The 15,616-nt window shown below is 44.3% G+C and overlaps 1 protein-coding gene across 1 annotated transcript in view; it reads left to right on the top strand.

Moving 5' to 3' along the window:
- The window catches only part of LOC142009433 (cadherin-19-like), a 130,966-nt gene that overhangs the window by 63,377 nt on the left and 51,973 nt on the right, over positions 1–15,616 (top strand). The window contains exon 6 of the mRNA XM_074987509.1: positions 13,868–14,162. Within this exon, the coding sequence (XP_074843610.1) occupies positions 13,868–14,162 (295 nt within the window). The remainder of the gene's footprint in view (positions 1–13,867; positions 14,163–15,616) is intronic.

Here is a 15,616-nt window from a genome sequence, read left to right as displayed (position 1 = left end):
ATCTGTTATTAAACCAAGTATATAAAACCTTTTGGGACTAATTCTCATTTGTAACTCCGACCATTTACTCTGATGTAATGTCTCTGACTTACTCTTTTACACTCACTTTAAGGTCCTTTTATATCATTAGTGCTAGGAGATCTTAGTGCAGATAACTAGGTCCTTTGTATCTGAAATAAATGTTCAATATATGAAGTCTCCTATTTTATGTAGTATCATGTCAACAAAATCTTTTGGTTACAACAATGGTAGTACATATTGGTTAGGGTTGAAATTACCATGATGTTTTACGGGTGATTTTTCTAAATAGTCTAAAGCGGTTATCATGGGAACTAAAGGTGTATCCCAGGGACTTAGGACTTAGGGGCTACGTCTACACGTGAAGCCTACATCGAAGTAGCTTATTTCGATGTAGCGACATCGAAATAGGCTATTTCGATGAATAACGTCTACACGTCCTCCAGGGCTGGCAACGTCGACGTTCAACTTCGACGTTGCGCAGCACCACATTGAAATAGGCGCTGCGAGGGAACGTCTACACGCCAGAGTAGCGCACATCGAAATAAGGGTGCCAGGCACAGCTGCAGACAGGGTCACAGGGCGGACTCAACAGCAAGCCGCTCCCTTAAAGGGCCCCTCCCAGACACAGTTGCACTAAACAACACAAGATCCACAGAGCCGACAACTGGTTGCAGACCCTGTGCCTGCAGCATGGATCCCCAGCTGCAGCAGCAGCAGCCAGAAGCCCTGGGCTAAGGGCTGCTGCCCATGGTGACCATAGAGCCCCGCAGGGGCTGGAGAGAGAGCGTCTCTCAACCCCTCAGCTGATGGCCACCATGGCGGACCCCGCTATTTCGAAGTTGCGGGATGTGCAACGGCTACACGGTCCCTACTTTGACGTTGAACGTCGAAGTAGGGCGCTATTCCTATCCCCTCATGGGGTTAGTGGCTTCGATGTCTCACCGCCTAACGTTGAAGTTAACTTCGAAATAGCACCCGACACGTGTAGCTGTGACGGGTGCTATTTCGAAGTTAGTGCCGCTACTTCAAAGTAGCGTGCACGTGTAGACACGGCTAGGTAGAGCGGGTCAGAATACTTTTGGTGAAATTTAATTTCCCCAAAGCTGAAGAATTCCGGAGATATACTGGTTTTAATGAAGCATTTGCTGGGGCAGGAGAAGAGAATGTCTCACACACTCCAGCCTGTTGATTATGGTATTAAACCTGTCATGTAAGAAAACTAGGTCCAAGTCTCCACAACTTTCATAGTGGTCTGGAATGAAGGATTCTACTCTAGAACAGATAGAACTAACACTTAAAACTGGGTCTCTGTAGCCAGACAGGACTCACTGCTGTGGTTTCTGCTGCTAGTAGGTGGGAATTAGCTCCTCCAGCTTTCAGAGCTTCTCACTTGGCAAGTGTATCTGCTTGTCTGTTCTCCATCAGCTCACATCTAGACCTGCATCCCTCCCAGCCCACAGATCCCTTTCCTCCAGCTACTGCCCTATAGCAGAGCCCCACACTCTGGAATTCTTCCCTCCCAGGGAACCCAGGGAACCCCAAGCCCCTATGCCCCAAACCCCTTTGCTTCGGTGACCCACTGCCTGTCATCATGTTTGCGCCTGAGGTAAGGGGCTCATGCAGTCTGAAATGGCCACCAGTTTGCAAAGGGTTTTGGAGCTGCCGCCTTCTCCTGCCCTGGCATCCTCCTCACAAACTTAATACCTTCAGACCTTGTCTCAGGCCCTATAGCCAGGGACATTGCCTGGCCAGAGCTTCCCAACCCCTAACTTCCTGCCTTTTCCCCTGCTCTGTGTTAGGAAGGCTCCAGCTTCCCTGACATCTAGGTACTTCCTACTTCACAGCAAGAGTCATACTGATGCCAGGAACCCTCATTTATATAGCCCCAGATGGGCACTAATTATCTCAGCTGCCTTCTCCTCAGCCCCAGCCCTCTCCCAGGGCTGGCTTTTAACTCTTTCTTCCCCTGGAGCAGAGTAACCACTCTGCTACAGTCTCTCATATCTCAAACTGTTATTCTAACGCCTTGGACATTTGCTAAATCAATGAGATCTATTTGTGCTTCAAAAACAGAGTTTCTGATCCAAACACGTTACAAAAGTCTTGATCTTGGTTCCATTGTGGAATGAAAACAAATTGTGAAACTTTAAAAGTTGCAACAAAATGGAATTGTCATTCTGTGGTCACCCCTCGTTAATGGTCCAAATGTGAAGATGTTTAAGCCAGCGGTGCCAAAATACAGCCCTTCTACAAATAATTACATGACATCAAAATATTGTGGTTCTTATAACATTGTATTTGCACTCACCTGGAGATCACACTATGACTCTGCTCCTCCTCACACTGAGATCCCCTGCCCCGGAGTGATCACAGCTAATTTCTGGCACTCGCTGGCTTGTGAAAAACCAATATTAACAAGACATGTCAGGTAACTGTCTGTTATGCGATGTGGCTCAAGGCAAGATGAGAGTATTTGGACATGTGCAGTGGCTCTGTTGTCCTGCTGCAAGCGAAGCTACATCTACACTGCAAAGCTAATTCAAAAGAAGAATTTTTGAATTTGCTATTTCTATTTGCTGTTTCACAATAGACATTTGCTATTTGTCTACACACAAATTGAAGAGCTTTTTTTTTTTTCTGGGGCCGACAATTTGAAAAGTGGCTGCTGGATTATGCTCCCCATGTGCCGTCAATGCAGCAGCAAGCTGTGCAGTGGGGGGTACGAAATGCAGCTCTGCTGAGCTGCACAGTTGGAGTACCCCCTCCTGCTGCTCTGCACATGTGTGACTCCACCAGGGACCCACACAACTCCTGCTGACCTAGTGCCTGTGGCCTGCCATAGTCCCAGAGGCCGAGCTCGGCATGGCGCTTGTGTAGCAATTGTGGCCTTGTGTGGCTGGAGTTGGAGAGGCCTCTGTGGCAGCATGTAACTAACTTACCATCATTCACTTGGGAGAAGGGAGGAAGGTTGGGGTGGGTAAGGGGGAGGGCATTCAATTGGTGGGCTGGGGTGCCTGATTCTGGGGTGCCTGGCTCTGCAGGGGGGAGAATTCATTTAGAGAGAGGTGCGGGGGCTGGGGCTATGAGGGGGTAATCCTGGGAGTGGTTTGGGACTGTCAGAGGACAGGGTTGTAAAAGCCTGGTGGTGGGTTGTGGCCATGGCTTGCAGACACGGGGTTGGTTTGGGGCTTGAGTTCCAGTGCCCTTTTCTCCTAAAAAAAGAGCTTGCGACCGGGGCTCTTACAAACAGGCCAACTGCTAACAGGCGGGAGTTTTGAGAGGGGCTCTCCTGGTGAAGGAGGGGGCAAACTACAGCACCTTCAGGTAAGTGGCTGTCTAGAGTGTGAGGGTGTTTGTGTTTGGGGGTTCTGGGCTTGTGTTTGTCTGTTTGTTTGGAGTTTGGAGTGCTGAGCTGTCTGTTTGAAAGGCCGTGTGCTCAGGCTGGCAGTTGGAAGCTGTGAGCCTTGATTAGGTTTGAAATCTAAACCTCTGTGCTGATCGGCTGAGCTGTAACCAGGGGGCGGGGGGGAGGCTATCAGGAAGGCCAGAGCCTTTTAAATCCTGCTGGCAAGGACCAGAGTGCTTGCGACCGGGGCTCTTGCAAACAGACTGACTGCTGACAGGCGGGAGTTTTGAGAGGGGAGTTTAGAGGGGGCTAATTACTTCTAACATCCTTAAATCTTTTATAACATCCCCATCTGAAACTTTTACTTAAGAACCCCATATAGAATTAAATTAAATCAGAGGAGGAAATGGAGGCAGAAGACCAGCAGCAGAGTGGGGGCTATCCTGTTTATTGCATCGAGTGTAATGTGTATGATTACCTACCCTGTGGGCGGGTGGCTTATGTGTGCACTCGATGCAAGGAGCTCCTGGCCCTCAGAGACTGAGTGCAGGCTTTGGAGACCAGGGTGGCTGAACTGGAGGAGCTAAGGGAGGCAGAGGGCTATACTGATGAGGCTTTCTGGGACGTAGTAGGGCTGTCCCACGTCCAATCTGACAGCCCCGATGCTGTTACGGAGGATGAAAGGCTCAGGGAAGAAGAGCAGTCAGTGGGGGCAGAGGGAAACCATCCCATAGTTGGGACCCTCCTTCCAGAGGGTGCTATGGTATCCTCTCGCGCCAAGGATACCTCTGTGGGGGAGGGAACGCCAGTTGTTAGGAAGAGGCAGGTGTAAGTAGTGGTTGATTTGATCATTAGAAATATAAATAGTTGGGTTTGTGATGACTGGGAGAACTGTATGGTGACTTGCCTGGCTGGTGCGAAGGTTGCGGATCTTTCAAGGCATCTAGACACACTTATATGCGGTAGTGGGGAGGAGCTGGTGGTCGTTGTACATGTAGGTACCAATGACATAAGGAAGGGTAGGAGAGATGTCCTGGAGGCCAAATTTAGGTTGCTAGGAAGGAGACTGAAATCCAGGACCTCTATGGTGGCATTCTCAAAAATGCTTCCAGGTCCACACGCAGGGCCAGGTAGGCAGGCAGAACTTCCGAGTCTCAATGGGTGGATGAGACAATGGTGTAGGGAAGAAGGGTTTAGATTTATTAGGAACTGGGGACACTTTTGGGGTAGGGGGAGCCTATACAGGAAGAATGGGCATTAAACATTAAAAAGGTTGTAGAGCAGTGTTTAAACTAAGAGATGGGGGAAAGCTGATTGGTGCAGAGAAGCACGTAGATCGGACAGAGACTTCTCTTAGGCGAGACTCCATTGATAGAGATTCTCTAGAATTCAGTCAGAAAGAGAAGAAGAGAGATGATAGAGTATGGGCCAGATCAGATGAGAAAAAATCACACATAAAAGAATCCAATACGTTAGCGAAGGGCAGGCATATCAATAGTGTTAGTTTTTTAAAGTGCTTTTACACAAATGCTAGAAGTCTGTCTAATAAGATGGGTGAATTAGAATACCTCATATCAAAAGAGGAGGCTGACATAATAGGCATCACAGAAACCTGGTGGAATAAGGACAATCAGTGGGACACTATCATACCGGGATATAAAATATATTGGAAGGACAGAATAGCTGCGTCTACACGTGCACGCTACTTCGAAGTAGTGGCACCAACTTCGAAATAGCGCCCGTCGCGTCTACACGCGTCGGGCACTATTTCGAAGTTAACTTTGACGTTAGGCGGCAAGACGTCGAAGTCGCTAACCTCATGAGGAGATAGGAATAGCGCCCTACTTCGACGTTCAACATCGAAGTAGGGACCGTGTAGACGATCCGCGTCCCGCAACGTCGAAATTGCTGGGTCCTCCATGGCGGCCATCAGCTGGGGGGTTGATAGATGCTCTCTCTCCAGCCCCTGCGGGGCTCTATGGTCACCGTGGGCAGCAGCCCTTAGCCCAGGGCTTCTGGCTGCTTCTGCGGCAGCTGGGGATTTATGCTGCAGGCACAGGGTCTGCAACCAGTTGTCAGCTCTGTGTATCTTGTGTTGTTTAGTGCAACTGTGTCTGGGAGGGGCCCTTTAAGGGAGCAGCTGGCTGTTGAGTCCGCCCTGTGACCCTGTCTGCAGCTGTGCCTGGCATCCCTATTTCGATGTGTGCTACTTTGACGTGTAGACGTTCCCTCGCTGCGCCTATTTCGATGTTGGGCTGAGCAACGTCGAAGTTGAACATGGACGTTGCTGGCCCTGGAGGACGTGTAGACGTTATTCATCGAAATAGACTATTTCGATGTTGGCTGCACGTGTAGACGTAGCCAATGGGTTGAGCGGGTGGCGGAGTGGTACAGTATGTGAAAGATAATATAGAATCAAAAGAAATAAAAATCCTAAATGAATCAAAATGTTCCATAGAAGCACTATGGATAGCAATTCCTTCCTGTGATGGGAATATAGCACTAGGGATATATTATCGACCACCTGACCAGGACAGTGATAGTGATGCTGAAATGCTAAGGGAGATTAGAGAGGCTATCAAAATAAAAAAACTCACCAATAATGGGGGATTTCAATTATCCCCAGATTGACTGGGTATATGTCACCTCAGGAAGTGATTCAGAGAGAAAATTTCTTAATGCCTTAAATGACTGCTTCTTGGAGCAGCTGATACAGGAACCCACAAGGGGAGAGGCAATTCTTGATTTAGTACTGGTTGGAACACAGGATCTGGTCCAAGAGGTAACTATTACAGGACCATTTGGAAATAGTGACCATAACATAATAACATTTAATATTCCTGTGGTGGGAAGAACACCAAAACAGTCCAACACTCTGGTATTTAATTTCAAAAAGGGGAATTACACAAAAATTAGGAGGTTAGTTAAGCAGAAATTAAAAGGTAGAGTAACTAGAGCAAAATCCCTGCAAGCTGCATGGAAGCTTTTCAAAGATACCATATTAGAGGTCCAACTTAAATGTATACCCCAAATTAAAAAAACACAGTAAGACACCTAAAAAAGGTCCACCATGGCTTAACAACCATGTAAAAGAGGCAGTGAGAAATAAAAAGGCATCTTTTAAAAAGTGGAAGTCAAATCCTAGTGATCAAAATAGAAAGGAACATAAACACTGCCAAATAAAATGTAAAAATGTAATAAGAAAAGCCAAAAAAAGATTTTGAGGAACAGTTAGCCATAAATTCAAAAAACAATAGTAAAATGTTTTTAAGTACATTAGAAGCAGGACGCCTGCTAAAAAAGCAGTGGGGACCCTGGATGACAGAGACATAAAAGGAGCAATCAAGGAAGATAATGCCATTGCAGAAAAACTAAATGATTTCTTCCCTTCAGTCTTCATGGCTGAGGATGTTAGAGAGATTCCCAAATCTGAGCCATCTTTTATAGGTGACAAATCTGAGGAACTGTCCTAGATTGAAGTGTCATTAGAGGAGGTTTTTGAACTAATTGATAAACTAAACAGTCACAAGTCTCCGGGACCAGATGGTATTCACCCAAGGGTTCTGAAAGAACTCAAATGTGAAATTACGGAACTATTAATGGTGGTTTGTAACCTATCTTTTAAATCAGCTTCGGTACCCAATGATTGGAAGACAGCTAATATAACATCAATATTTAAAAAGGGCTCTAAAGGAGACCCTAGCAATTATAGACCGGTAAGTCTAACGTCAGTACCAGGCAAATTAGTAGAAACAATAGTAAAGAATAAAATTGTCAGACACGTGGAGGAACATGATTTGTTGAGCAAAAGTCAACATGGTTTCTGTAAAGGGAAGTTGTGTCTTACTAATCTATTAGAGTTCTTTGAAGGGGTTAACAAGCATGCAGACAGGGGGGATCCAGTGGACATAGTATACTTAGTTTTCCAGAAAGCCTTTGACACGGTCCCTCACCAAAGGCTCTTATGTAAATTAGGCGGTCATGGGATAGGAGGAAAGATCCTTTCATGGATTGGACACTGGTTAAAAGACAGGAAACAAAGGGTAGGAATAAATGGTAAATTTTCACAATGGAAGGGGTTGACTAGTGGCGTTCCCCAAGGGTCAGTCCTGGGACTAATCTTGTTCAACTTATTCGTCAATGATCTAGAGAAAGGAGTAAGCAGTGAGGTGGCAATGTTTGCAGATGACACCAAACTGTTCAGGATAGTCAAAACCAAAGCAGACTGTGAAAAACTTCAAAAAAGATCTCAGCAAACTGAGTGATTGGGTGGCAAAATGGCAAATGAAATTTAAGGTAGGTAAGTGTAAGGTAATGCACATTGGGAAAAATAACCCCAATTATACATACCATACGATGGGGGCAAATTTAGCTACAACAGTTCAGGAAAGGGATCTTGAAATTATAGTGGATAGTTCTCTGAAAACATCCACACAGTGTGCAGCAGCAGTCAGTAAAGCAAATAGGATGTTAGGAATAATTAAAGAAGGGATAGAAAATAAGACAAAGAATATCTTACTTCCCCTCTCTAAAACTATGGTATGCCCACATCTTGAATACTGCACGCAGATGTGGTCTCCTCACCTCAAAAAATACATATTGGCATTAGAAAAGGTTCAGCAAAGTGCAACTAGAATGATTAAGGGTTTGGAACAGGTCCCATATGAGGAGAGGCTGGAGAGACTGGGACTTTTCAGTGTAGAAAAGAGGAGACTGAGGGGCAATATGATAGAGGTATATAAAATTATGAATGGTGTGGAGAAAGTGAATACAGAAAAGTTATTTACTTGTTCCCATAATATAAGAACTAGAGGACACCAAATGAAATTAATGGGTAGCAGGTTCAAAACTATTAAAAGAAAGTTTTTCTTCACACAGCGCACAGTCAACCTGTGGAACTGCTTACCAGAGTACGCTGTGAAAGCCAGAACTCTAAGAGAGTTTAAAAAAGAGCTCGATAAATATTTGGAGGTTAGGTCCATAGAGGGCTGTTAGCAAGGGGTAAGGTATGGTGCCTAGCCTTTTATCGAAGGCGGGAGATGGATGTCAGGAGACAAATCTCTTGATCATTGTCTTCGGTTCACCTCCTCTGGGGCACCAGGCATTGGCTACTGTCGGCAGACAGGATACTGGGCTAGATGGACCTTTGGTCTGACCCAGTATAGCTGTTCTTATGTTGCTGGCTATGTCTACACTAGCCAAAAACTTCGAAATGGCCATGCAAAAGTCTCCACCTCCTGCTGCTCCTGCTGCAAGTCTTGCAGCACTTTCTGCAGGCTGCCTGTCCGGACCTGCAGGAAACCAACCTCCTACCCATGTGGCAGCCCCTGCTCTGATATCTGAGGGAGTGGATCTAGCAGCTGGAGGCTGCCACCACACGGATGCTGTGCCCCACAGCATTTGGAATCTGGAGACAGGTGCAGACTGGTGGGACCACATCATTCTGGAGTGCTGGGGAAACCAGCAGTGGCCCCACAACTTCAGGATGAAGAAAACCACCTTCCTTGAGCTCTGCAAGTGGCTTGTCCCTACCCTGCAGTGACAGAAAGCACACATGAGGCCTGCTACCCTCTTCCCAAAGTGTGTCACCATCTCCCTCTGGAAATTCACCATGCCAGAGAGTTACTGATCCATGGATAACCAGTTCAGCATGGGGAGGTCGACAATCAGGGCCCTGCTCACACAAGTATGGCAGTCTAAGGCCACAGGCCCAGAACAGTGGTGGGAGGATAGGATGGGCATCCCCAGGGAATGGAAGTGGGGAGGCAGTTGGTGTGAGCCCCTTCCCGTAGAGGGTGTATTCTGTCCCACCCCCGCACAGCCCAGCCAGGGTGGGCGTGCTTGCAGGGGCTTGCTCCCACTGCATGTGGAAGGGAGGGGATTGGGGGTGAAACTGTCAGGCACCCTGGCACCTTTGTAATTCCTGCTTTGTCTGTCCCTGCTGCAGGTGGTCAGGGCAATCAACAGCATCTTGCTGCACAGGGTCATCCACCTGGTGGATGAGGATGCCATCGTTATAGAATTCAGTGTTTTTGGCTTCCTCAACTGTAGAGTGGCTATCGACGGGACACACATCCCTATCCATGCCCCAGAACACTGGCCAACCATGTACATCAACAGGACAGGACACTTTTTGGTGGTCCTGCAGGCTGTGACTGACCACCTGGGTATGTTAACAGATATCTATATTGGGTGGTTGGGGAAGGTGCAGGACACCCAGGTCTTCAGGAACTCCAGCTTGTTCAGAGGCTGAATGCTGGAACCCTCTACCCCAAGTGCACCATCTGGATCAGGGATGTGGTCTGCCTGTTGGGGGATTGCTTACCCAGTAGCAGCATGGCACTTAGGATCACATGCACCGGTAGCTATGTGCTCCGTGGCCAGCGCAGGCCCAGTGTAGAGCAACCAGCTCCCTACCACAGCCCCACCTGGCCAGCCTCTCTGCCACCTGTATGAGGGACACTGACGGCACTCACCCAGTGGTACTCAACCACCTTGGAAGATGTTGGGAAGTTTTACCTGGATTTTATTTATTTTTAAAGATTTAAAGAAAGTGAAAATGTTTAATATTGAATCAAACAAAATGTGTAGTTTGACCTTAAATATTGAAAAAAAAAACTGTATATGAGAAAAAAAAATGTTGTCCTGATACTTTTTTCTCCCACCTCAGTAACACAACCAGTGAATTGGCAGGTCTAGAGAACATGATCTATGAGGGAAGATGGAAAGATATGGGCTTTTTTAGCTTAGAAGAGAGAGAAGTCTTAGAGGCGACATAATAGCGGTTTTCAAGTACCTAAAAGAGGGGTACAGGGAGGAGGGAGAAAAATTGTTTTCCTTGCCCTCTGAGGATAGGACAAGGAGCGATGGGCTGAAATGCAGCAAGGGAGGTTTAGGTTGGACATTAGGAAAAGCTTCCCAACTGTCAGGGTGATTAAACTCTGGAATAAACTACCTAGTGAGGTTGTAGAATCTTCATCACTGGAGATAATTAAAAGCAGGTTAGATAGACAGCTACTGGGGATAGTCCAGATGGGTCATTGGTCCTGTCATGGGGGCAGTGGATTGGACTCAATGACTTCTCAAAGCCCCTTCCAGTTCTGTTGTTCTACGATTCTATCAAATCACAGCCTGATAATTCCCATCTTTCGTCCTCCTTGTGGTCCTTCCAGCCCCACTGGGACCACAAAAAGCAAGGAGAAAGGCCAATCTGATAGCTGAGGGGAAATGGACTGTTCTTAGACAGTATCTGCCCCACCACTCCCACAAACTTGATACAGTTCTGTGGTGATCTGGAAGCTTACTTTCACCATCTCCAACTTAAGGAATACTTCCAACATGACACAGAACAACGCACTGACCCACAGGTACCCTCTGACCTACGGTACAAGAAAAATAATTCCTCATGGACTCCCCTTAATGGTCAAAATGACAAACTGGACCTATACATACAATGCTTCCACCAGTGTGCACAGGCAGAAATTGTGGAAAAGTGGCATCTCATATTACATAACCTCAGCCATGCAGAACACAATGCTAGCAACATTCTCATCCAAGAGGCTGACAAAGGAGGCGCTGTTGTCATCATGACTAGGACAGACTACCAAAAGGAGGTTGCCAGGCAACTTTCCAATAGCACATTCTACAAGCCTCTGTCCCAGGATCCCATTGAGGAATACACAAAGAAACTACAGCATCTGCTCCAGCTCATCACTATGAAAACATAGGAACAAATCTATACAGGCACAACACTTGGATCCCAAAACAAGTTTATTCTACCTGCTACCCAAGATCTATAAACCTGGGAATCCCAGATGCCCCATCATCTCAGGCACTGGCATCCTCACCACAGGATTTTCTGGATATGTGAACTCTCTACTAAGACCCTATGCTACCAGCTGTCCCAGCTTTCTTTGAGATACCACCAAACTACAATTCATTGGTGACCTTCCTGAAAACACCATCCTGGGCACCATGGTTGTAGAGGCCCTTTACACCAATATCCCACATGTAAAAGAATAAATGGACGTAAATCAGACATCAGGAATGGTAATGTATAGAAATCTGTGGGAGGGCACTTCAATCTCCCTGGACACTCAGAAACAGATTTAAAAGTAGCAGTCCTAAAACAAACTAATTTAAAAAATCAAATGGAGAGAGAAATCTCTGAACTGCAATTTATTTGCAAATTTGACTCCACCAACCGAGGATTAAACAGAGCCTGGGAGTGGCTGGCCCCTTACAAAAGCAGGTTCTCTGAAGTGGGTGTTAACATCTCCACACTAGAGTTTGACAATGGGCCACATCCCCCTGTGTGATCTGACTTGTTTTTTCCTCTTTTGATACATACAACTGATAATGGGCCTTTTCCACCTTGACTAAATAGACCTTTGTGGACAAAGACACACTTTATCAGATGCATGAGTGGGGTGGGGGGTTCAGAGGGGTATTTAAAGAATGGGGTCCCAGAAAAAGGGAGGGCCAGAGCTGACAAGGTCTATTCAGCAAGGTGGGAATGGCCAATTATCAATAGTAGGTATCAGAAGAGGAAAAAACAAGTCAGATCAGACAGGGGGATATGAGCCATTGTCAGAGTCTAATGGGGAAATCTTAACACCCAGGGCAGAGAAACTGCCTTTGTAAGAAGAGAGCCACTCCCAGTCTCTGTTTAATCCTCAGTTAATGGAGTCAAATTTGCAAATAAATTGCAGCTCAGAGATTTCTAAATTTCAAAAATCAAATGGAGAGAGAATATCTCCCTTTGGTCGTATTTCCAAAGAGTTTCTGGAACATAACTTGCATTTCCTCTGCCTAGTAGTACACCATTACATACACAACCAGACTGCTACAAATCCCCCATGGCTAGAAAACACTACAGCACTCCTCTGCTTCCATAGCCCACATAACAACATTTAGAAAGGAGTGTGATCGATTCCTTTGGGAGCATTTTCTCTTCTGCGCCAACCACAATCAACTATGTCATCCCGTTGTAATTAAGCACATGCAGATAAAGGAAGACAATTCTGTGGGACACAGCACACCATATAAAATTGCACATTCACTTAGTCATTTTTCCTGTCTTCCTAACACCAGGACAGCCCTGGATGAAAGAAGCTGGAAGTACATCCCTAATTACTCTCAGCAACTCCAGAGGGGGCAAAGTTTAGGTTGTGAGAAAGGACAGTGATGGTGTGTACTTTAAATGTGTTTCCTGGGTATTAGAGGTTTAAATATGGGTGCACTTAAAATTCTTGACTGTTATGAGAAATTGCCAGTGCACCTTAACTCTGTAGTAATGACGTTTTTGACAAGTGAATACCCACAATAGCAGTATACACGAGGTACTATCTTTCTACTTATGTTACACTGCCACAGGAGTAATCAGAGCGGAGACCCTGATACAAGATGTGCCTTGATATAAAAGAGACATTCTTCAAAGGCCATTTCTTCCTTCCCCTGACCCCAAGAAGCCTGGGTGTGCCGACTTTCAGGTCAAGATTTAAAGAACATTTGTTTCACTGGAGAAGTAGGGAATAGTGAAGCACTAGTTATTGGGTCGAGATTTGCATTTGAAGTTGCTTCTTGATAGAAACAATGAAATGACTGAGTCTGACTTTTTAATTGTGTGTAACTGGCAGTGTGCTCAGAGGGTGTGTATGGGCACTACCTATGATTCAAAATCAAAAGGAAATAAAATGAACATAATAAAATAAAGGACATGCTGGAAATTATCATGCTAATAATACCATAATTACAGATCCTTGAAATGTTAAAACTGCATAAATGGTGACAAAACTGCTGTTAGCTAGTGTTAATACTAAGAAAATAATCATGACAGCATGAACAAGAGTACCCGTACTAAAATTGTTTCTGTGGCTTAGCCTGATGAAAGCAGACCTCATTATAAACCTGGTGTTAGCTATGGAAACACAGACCACCTTGTAAAAAATGAAAAACAGCAATCAATTATTTCAAAATAAATAGCACAATATTACTCCACCTTCCTGCCTCTAAATGGCTTTGTATCCATTTATTATTAATGTATAGGTAAAGTGCTTCTCTTATTTAGATATAGATTTACTAGTGTGTGTGCATGAGAGAGAGAGAGAGAAAGAGAGAGAGAGAGAGATCAATCTATTGTCATTTTCAATAAAGTAGTTTGGAAAATATGTTGAGCTATTTTTCACCCCTAAATTATCCTGTTGCATAAGTGTCCTGATTCAACAAAACACTCAAACATCTGCGTATGTTCCATTAACTTCAATGAAACTTAATCATAAGGTTAAAGTTAAGCAGGTGCTTAAATGTTTAGAACAGTTGTGGACACAAAACAACAACTGTGCTTTGGTTGGCTAGACACATTGCAATACCCTGTAACATCAGCTCATGATAAGTTGTTAAGAATGGTCGTGTTGACCAGATTCATGTAGGCCTGAGCAAAAGAACTATAATCCTTTTTATTTTATCCAGAAAAAAAAGTTATCTTTTGTTTCTTTGTAGCTGACATCTGATTCTGACAAACATGATGGCACTTTCAAATACATTTTGACTGGGGATGGAGCAGGAAGCATTTTTATTATTGATGAATATACAGGTAAAATTTATGTGACGCAGAAGCTTGATCGAGAAGAGAAGCCCTCCTACACTCTGAGAGCACAGGCTATTAACAGGAATACCCAGCTTCCTGTTGAACCTGAGTCAGAATTTATCATCAAAGTTCAGGATATCAATGACCATGAACCAAAGTTCTTGGATGAACCTTATGAAACCACTATTCCAGAGATGTCTCCTGAAGGTAATAAAGGAAATAAACTCTTTTACCCCATCTTGCTGAACAGTTATATTATTTTAAAATATTTATAGTCTGTTTTATATATTTGCTTCTTTCATTCATTAGGGCTCCAGAGCATTTCCCAATGGGGAGCTGCAACCTTGCAAAGACATAAAATGTAGGCTTAATACGCAGATAGTTCTATTGAATGTATGGGTATGTTTCCATTTAAGCACAAGTATAGTTTCATTTGCATATGTTTCTGTAAAATCAAAGTGGTCATGAGCATATACATAGCTATGGATATATTCCTTTGGACTTCAGGGAAACACAGCCAACTTGTAGGTTTGAAAACAGTAGCTGTGGAATATCAGGACACAACAACTTTACATCTCACAACAGACAAAATACTTGAGATTGTAAAGGGCAAGGAAGGGCAACAGAATGTAACATTCAAATATAAAGTTGGCTAAGCTTCCACACATCTTATCTCTCAAAAAGTGCCAACTATCATATTTCCTGGTCATAACCTCTCTGTTCTTCAGACTTAGAGCTATGGAAAAAAATGTATACAGTGATCCTCAAAGGGTCTATTGACTCTTGTAGGTACATAAATATTAACTTAAACTAAGTGAAAATGATTTACAAATCTCGGGCCACTCTGATTCTGTATGACAATGAAATCATAAGTTTTATTTTACTCCCAGTAATACACATTACAATATATTGTATATGGAACAGAAAAGACTGTCATTCACATCATGAGTAGTCAGTATTCTGAACATAATAATCTGGTTTATGGTGGGGCTTGAGAGGGAATGCCATCAAGTGGTGTGGAGTTGCTGAGTCCAAAGTTACAATTCCTTCCCAATCTCTCTGGAGTGCAGTGACAGTGTTCACCCTTCACCATCCTTTAGACTGGTGACACTAGTCCCCTAATCCTCACCCAGTGAGTTTCCCTCTGTTTAGGATGAATTAAACCCTGCAGATGCAGTAACTTGAGTTCCTTCAAGATGGGGCTGACTTTTTTCCTGTCCCTGGGAAAGTTGGTTTGGAGGGGAGGAATCTTGAAAGTAACTTATATTTCCTATTAGTCCAAGCAGGATTTGGAATATGTCTGTATGATTAGTACCAACAGCATTAAGTAAATATGCCTTTGTGACTAAAGAAAGAAAGAAAAAGAAAGAAAGAAAGAAAAATGGCAACTGGGACAAAGGAGCAAGGTGTAGATATTGTGATGACCAAATTGTACTGAAAGTCAGGTGAAATTGGATCCTTTAAAATTTATTAAACAGTCCCTACTATTTACTGTCTTTCTCTACTTCAGTTATTTCCATTGCAAATAATTCTGAAAATAACGTCAAATATTGTACCTATTAATCATGTGTGAACTAATCAGCTCATTATCTCAATAACATCAGTAATCATAAAGAATAGTGAAAACTATGTATCATTCAGCATTACCCATTTAGTGTTAG

The sequence above is a fragment of the Carettochelys insculpta genome, chromosome 2 (assembly GCF_033958435.1).
Source record: "Carettochelys insculpta isolate YL-2023 chromosome 2, ASM3395843v1, whole genome shotgun sequence".
Classification (NCBI taxonomy): Eukaryota; Metazoa; Chordata; order Testudines; family Carettochelyidae; genus Carettochelys; species Carettochelys insculpta.
Note: the sequence above shows the minus strand (reverse complement) of the source record. Positions and strands in the feature narration are given on the sequence as shown.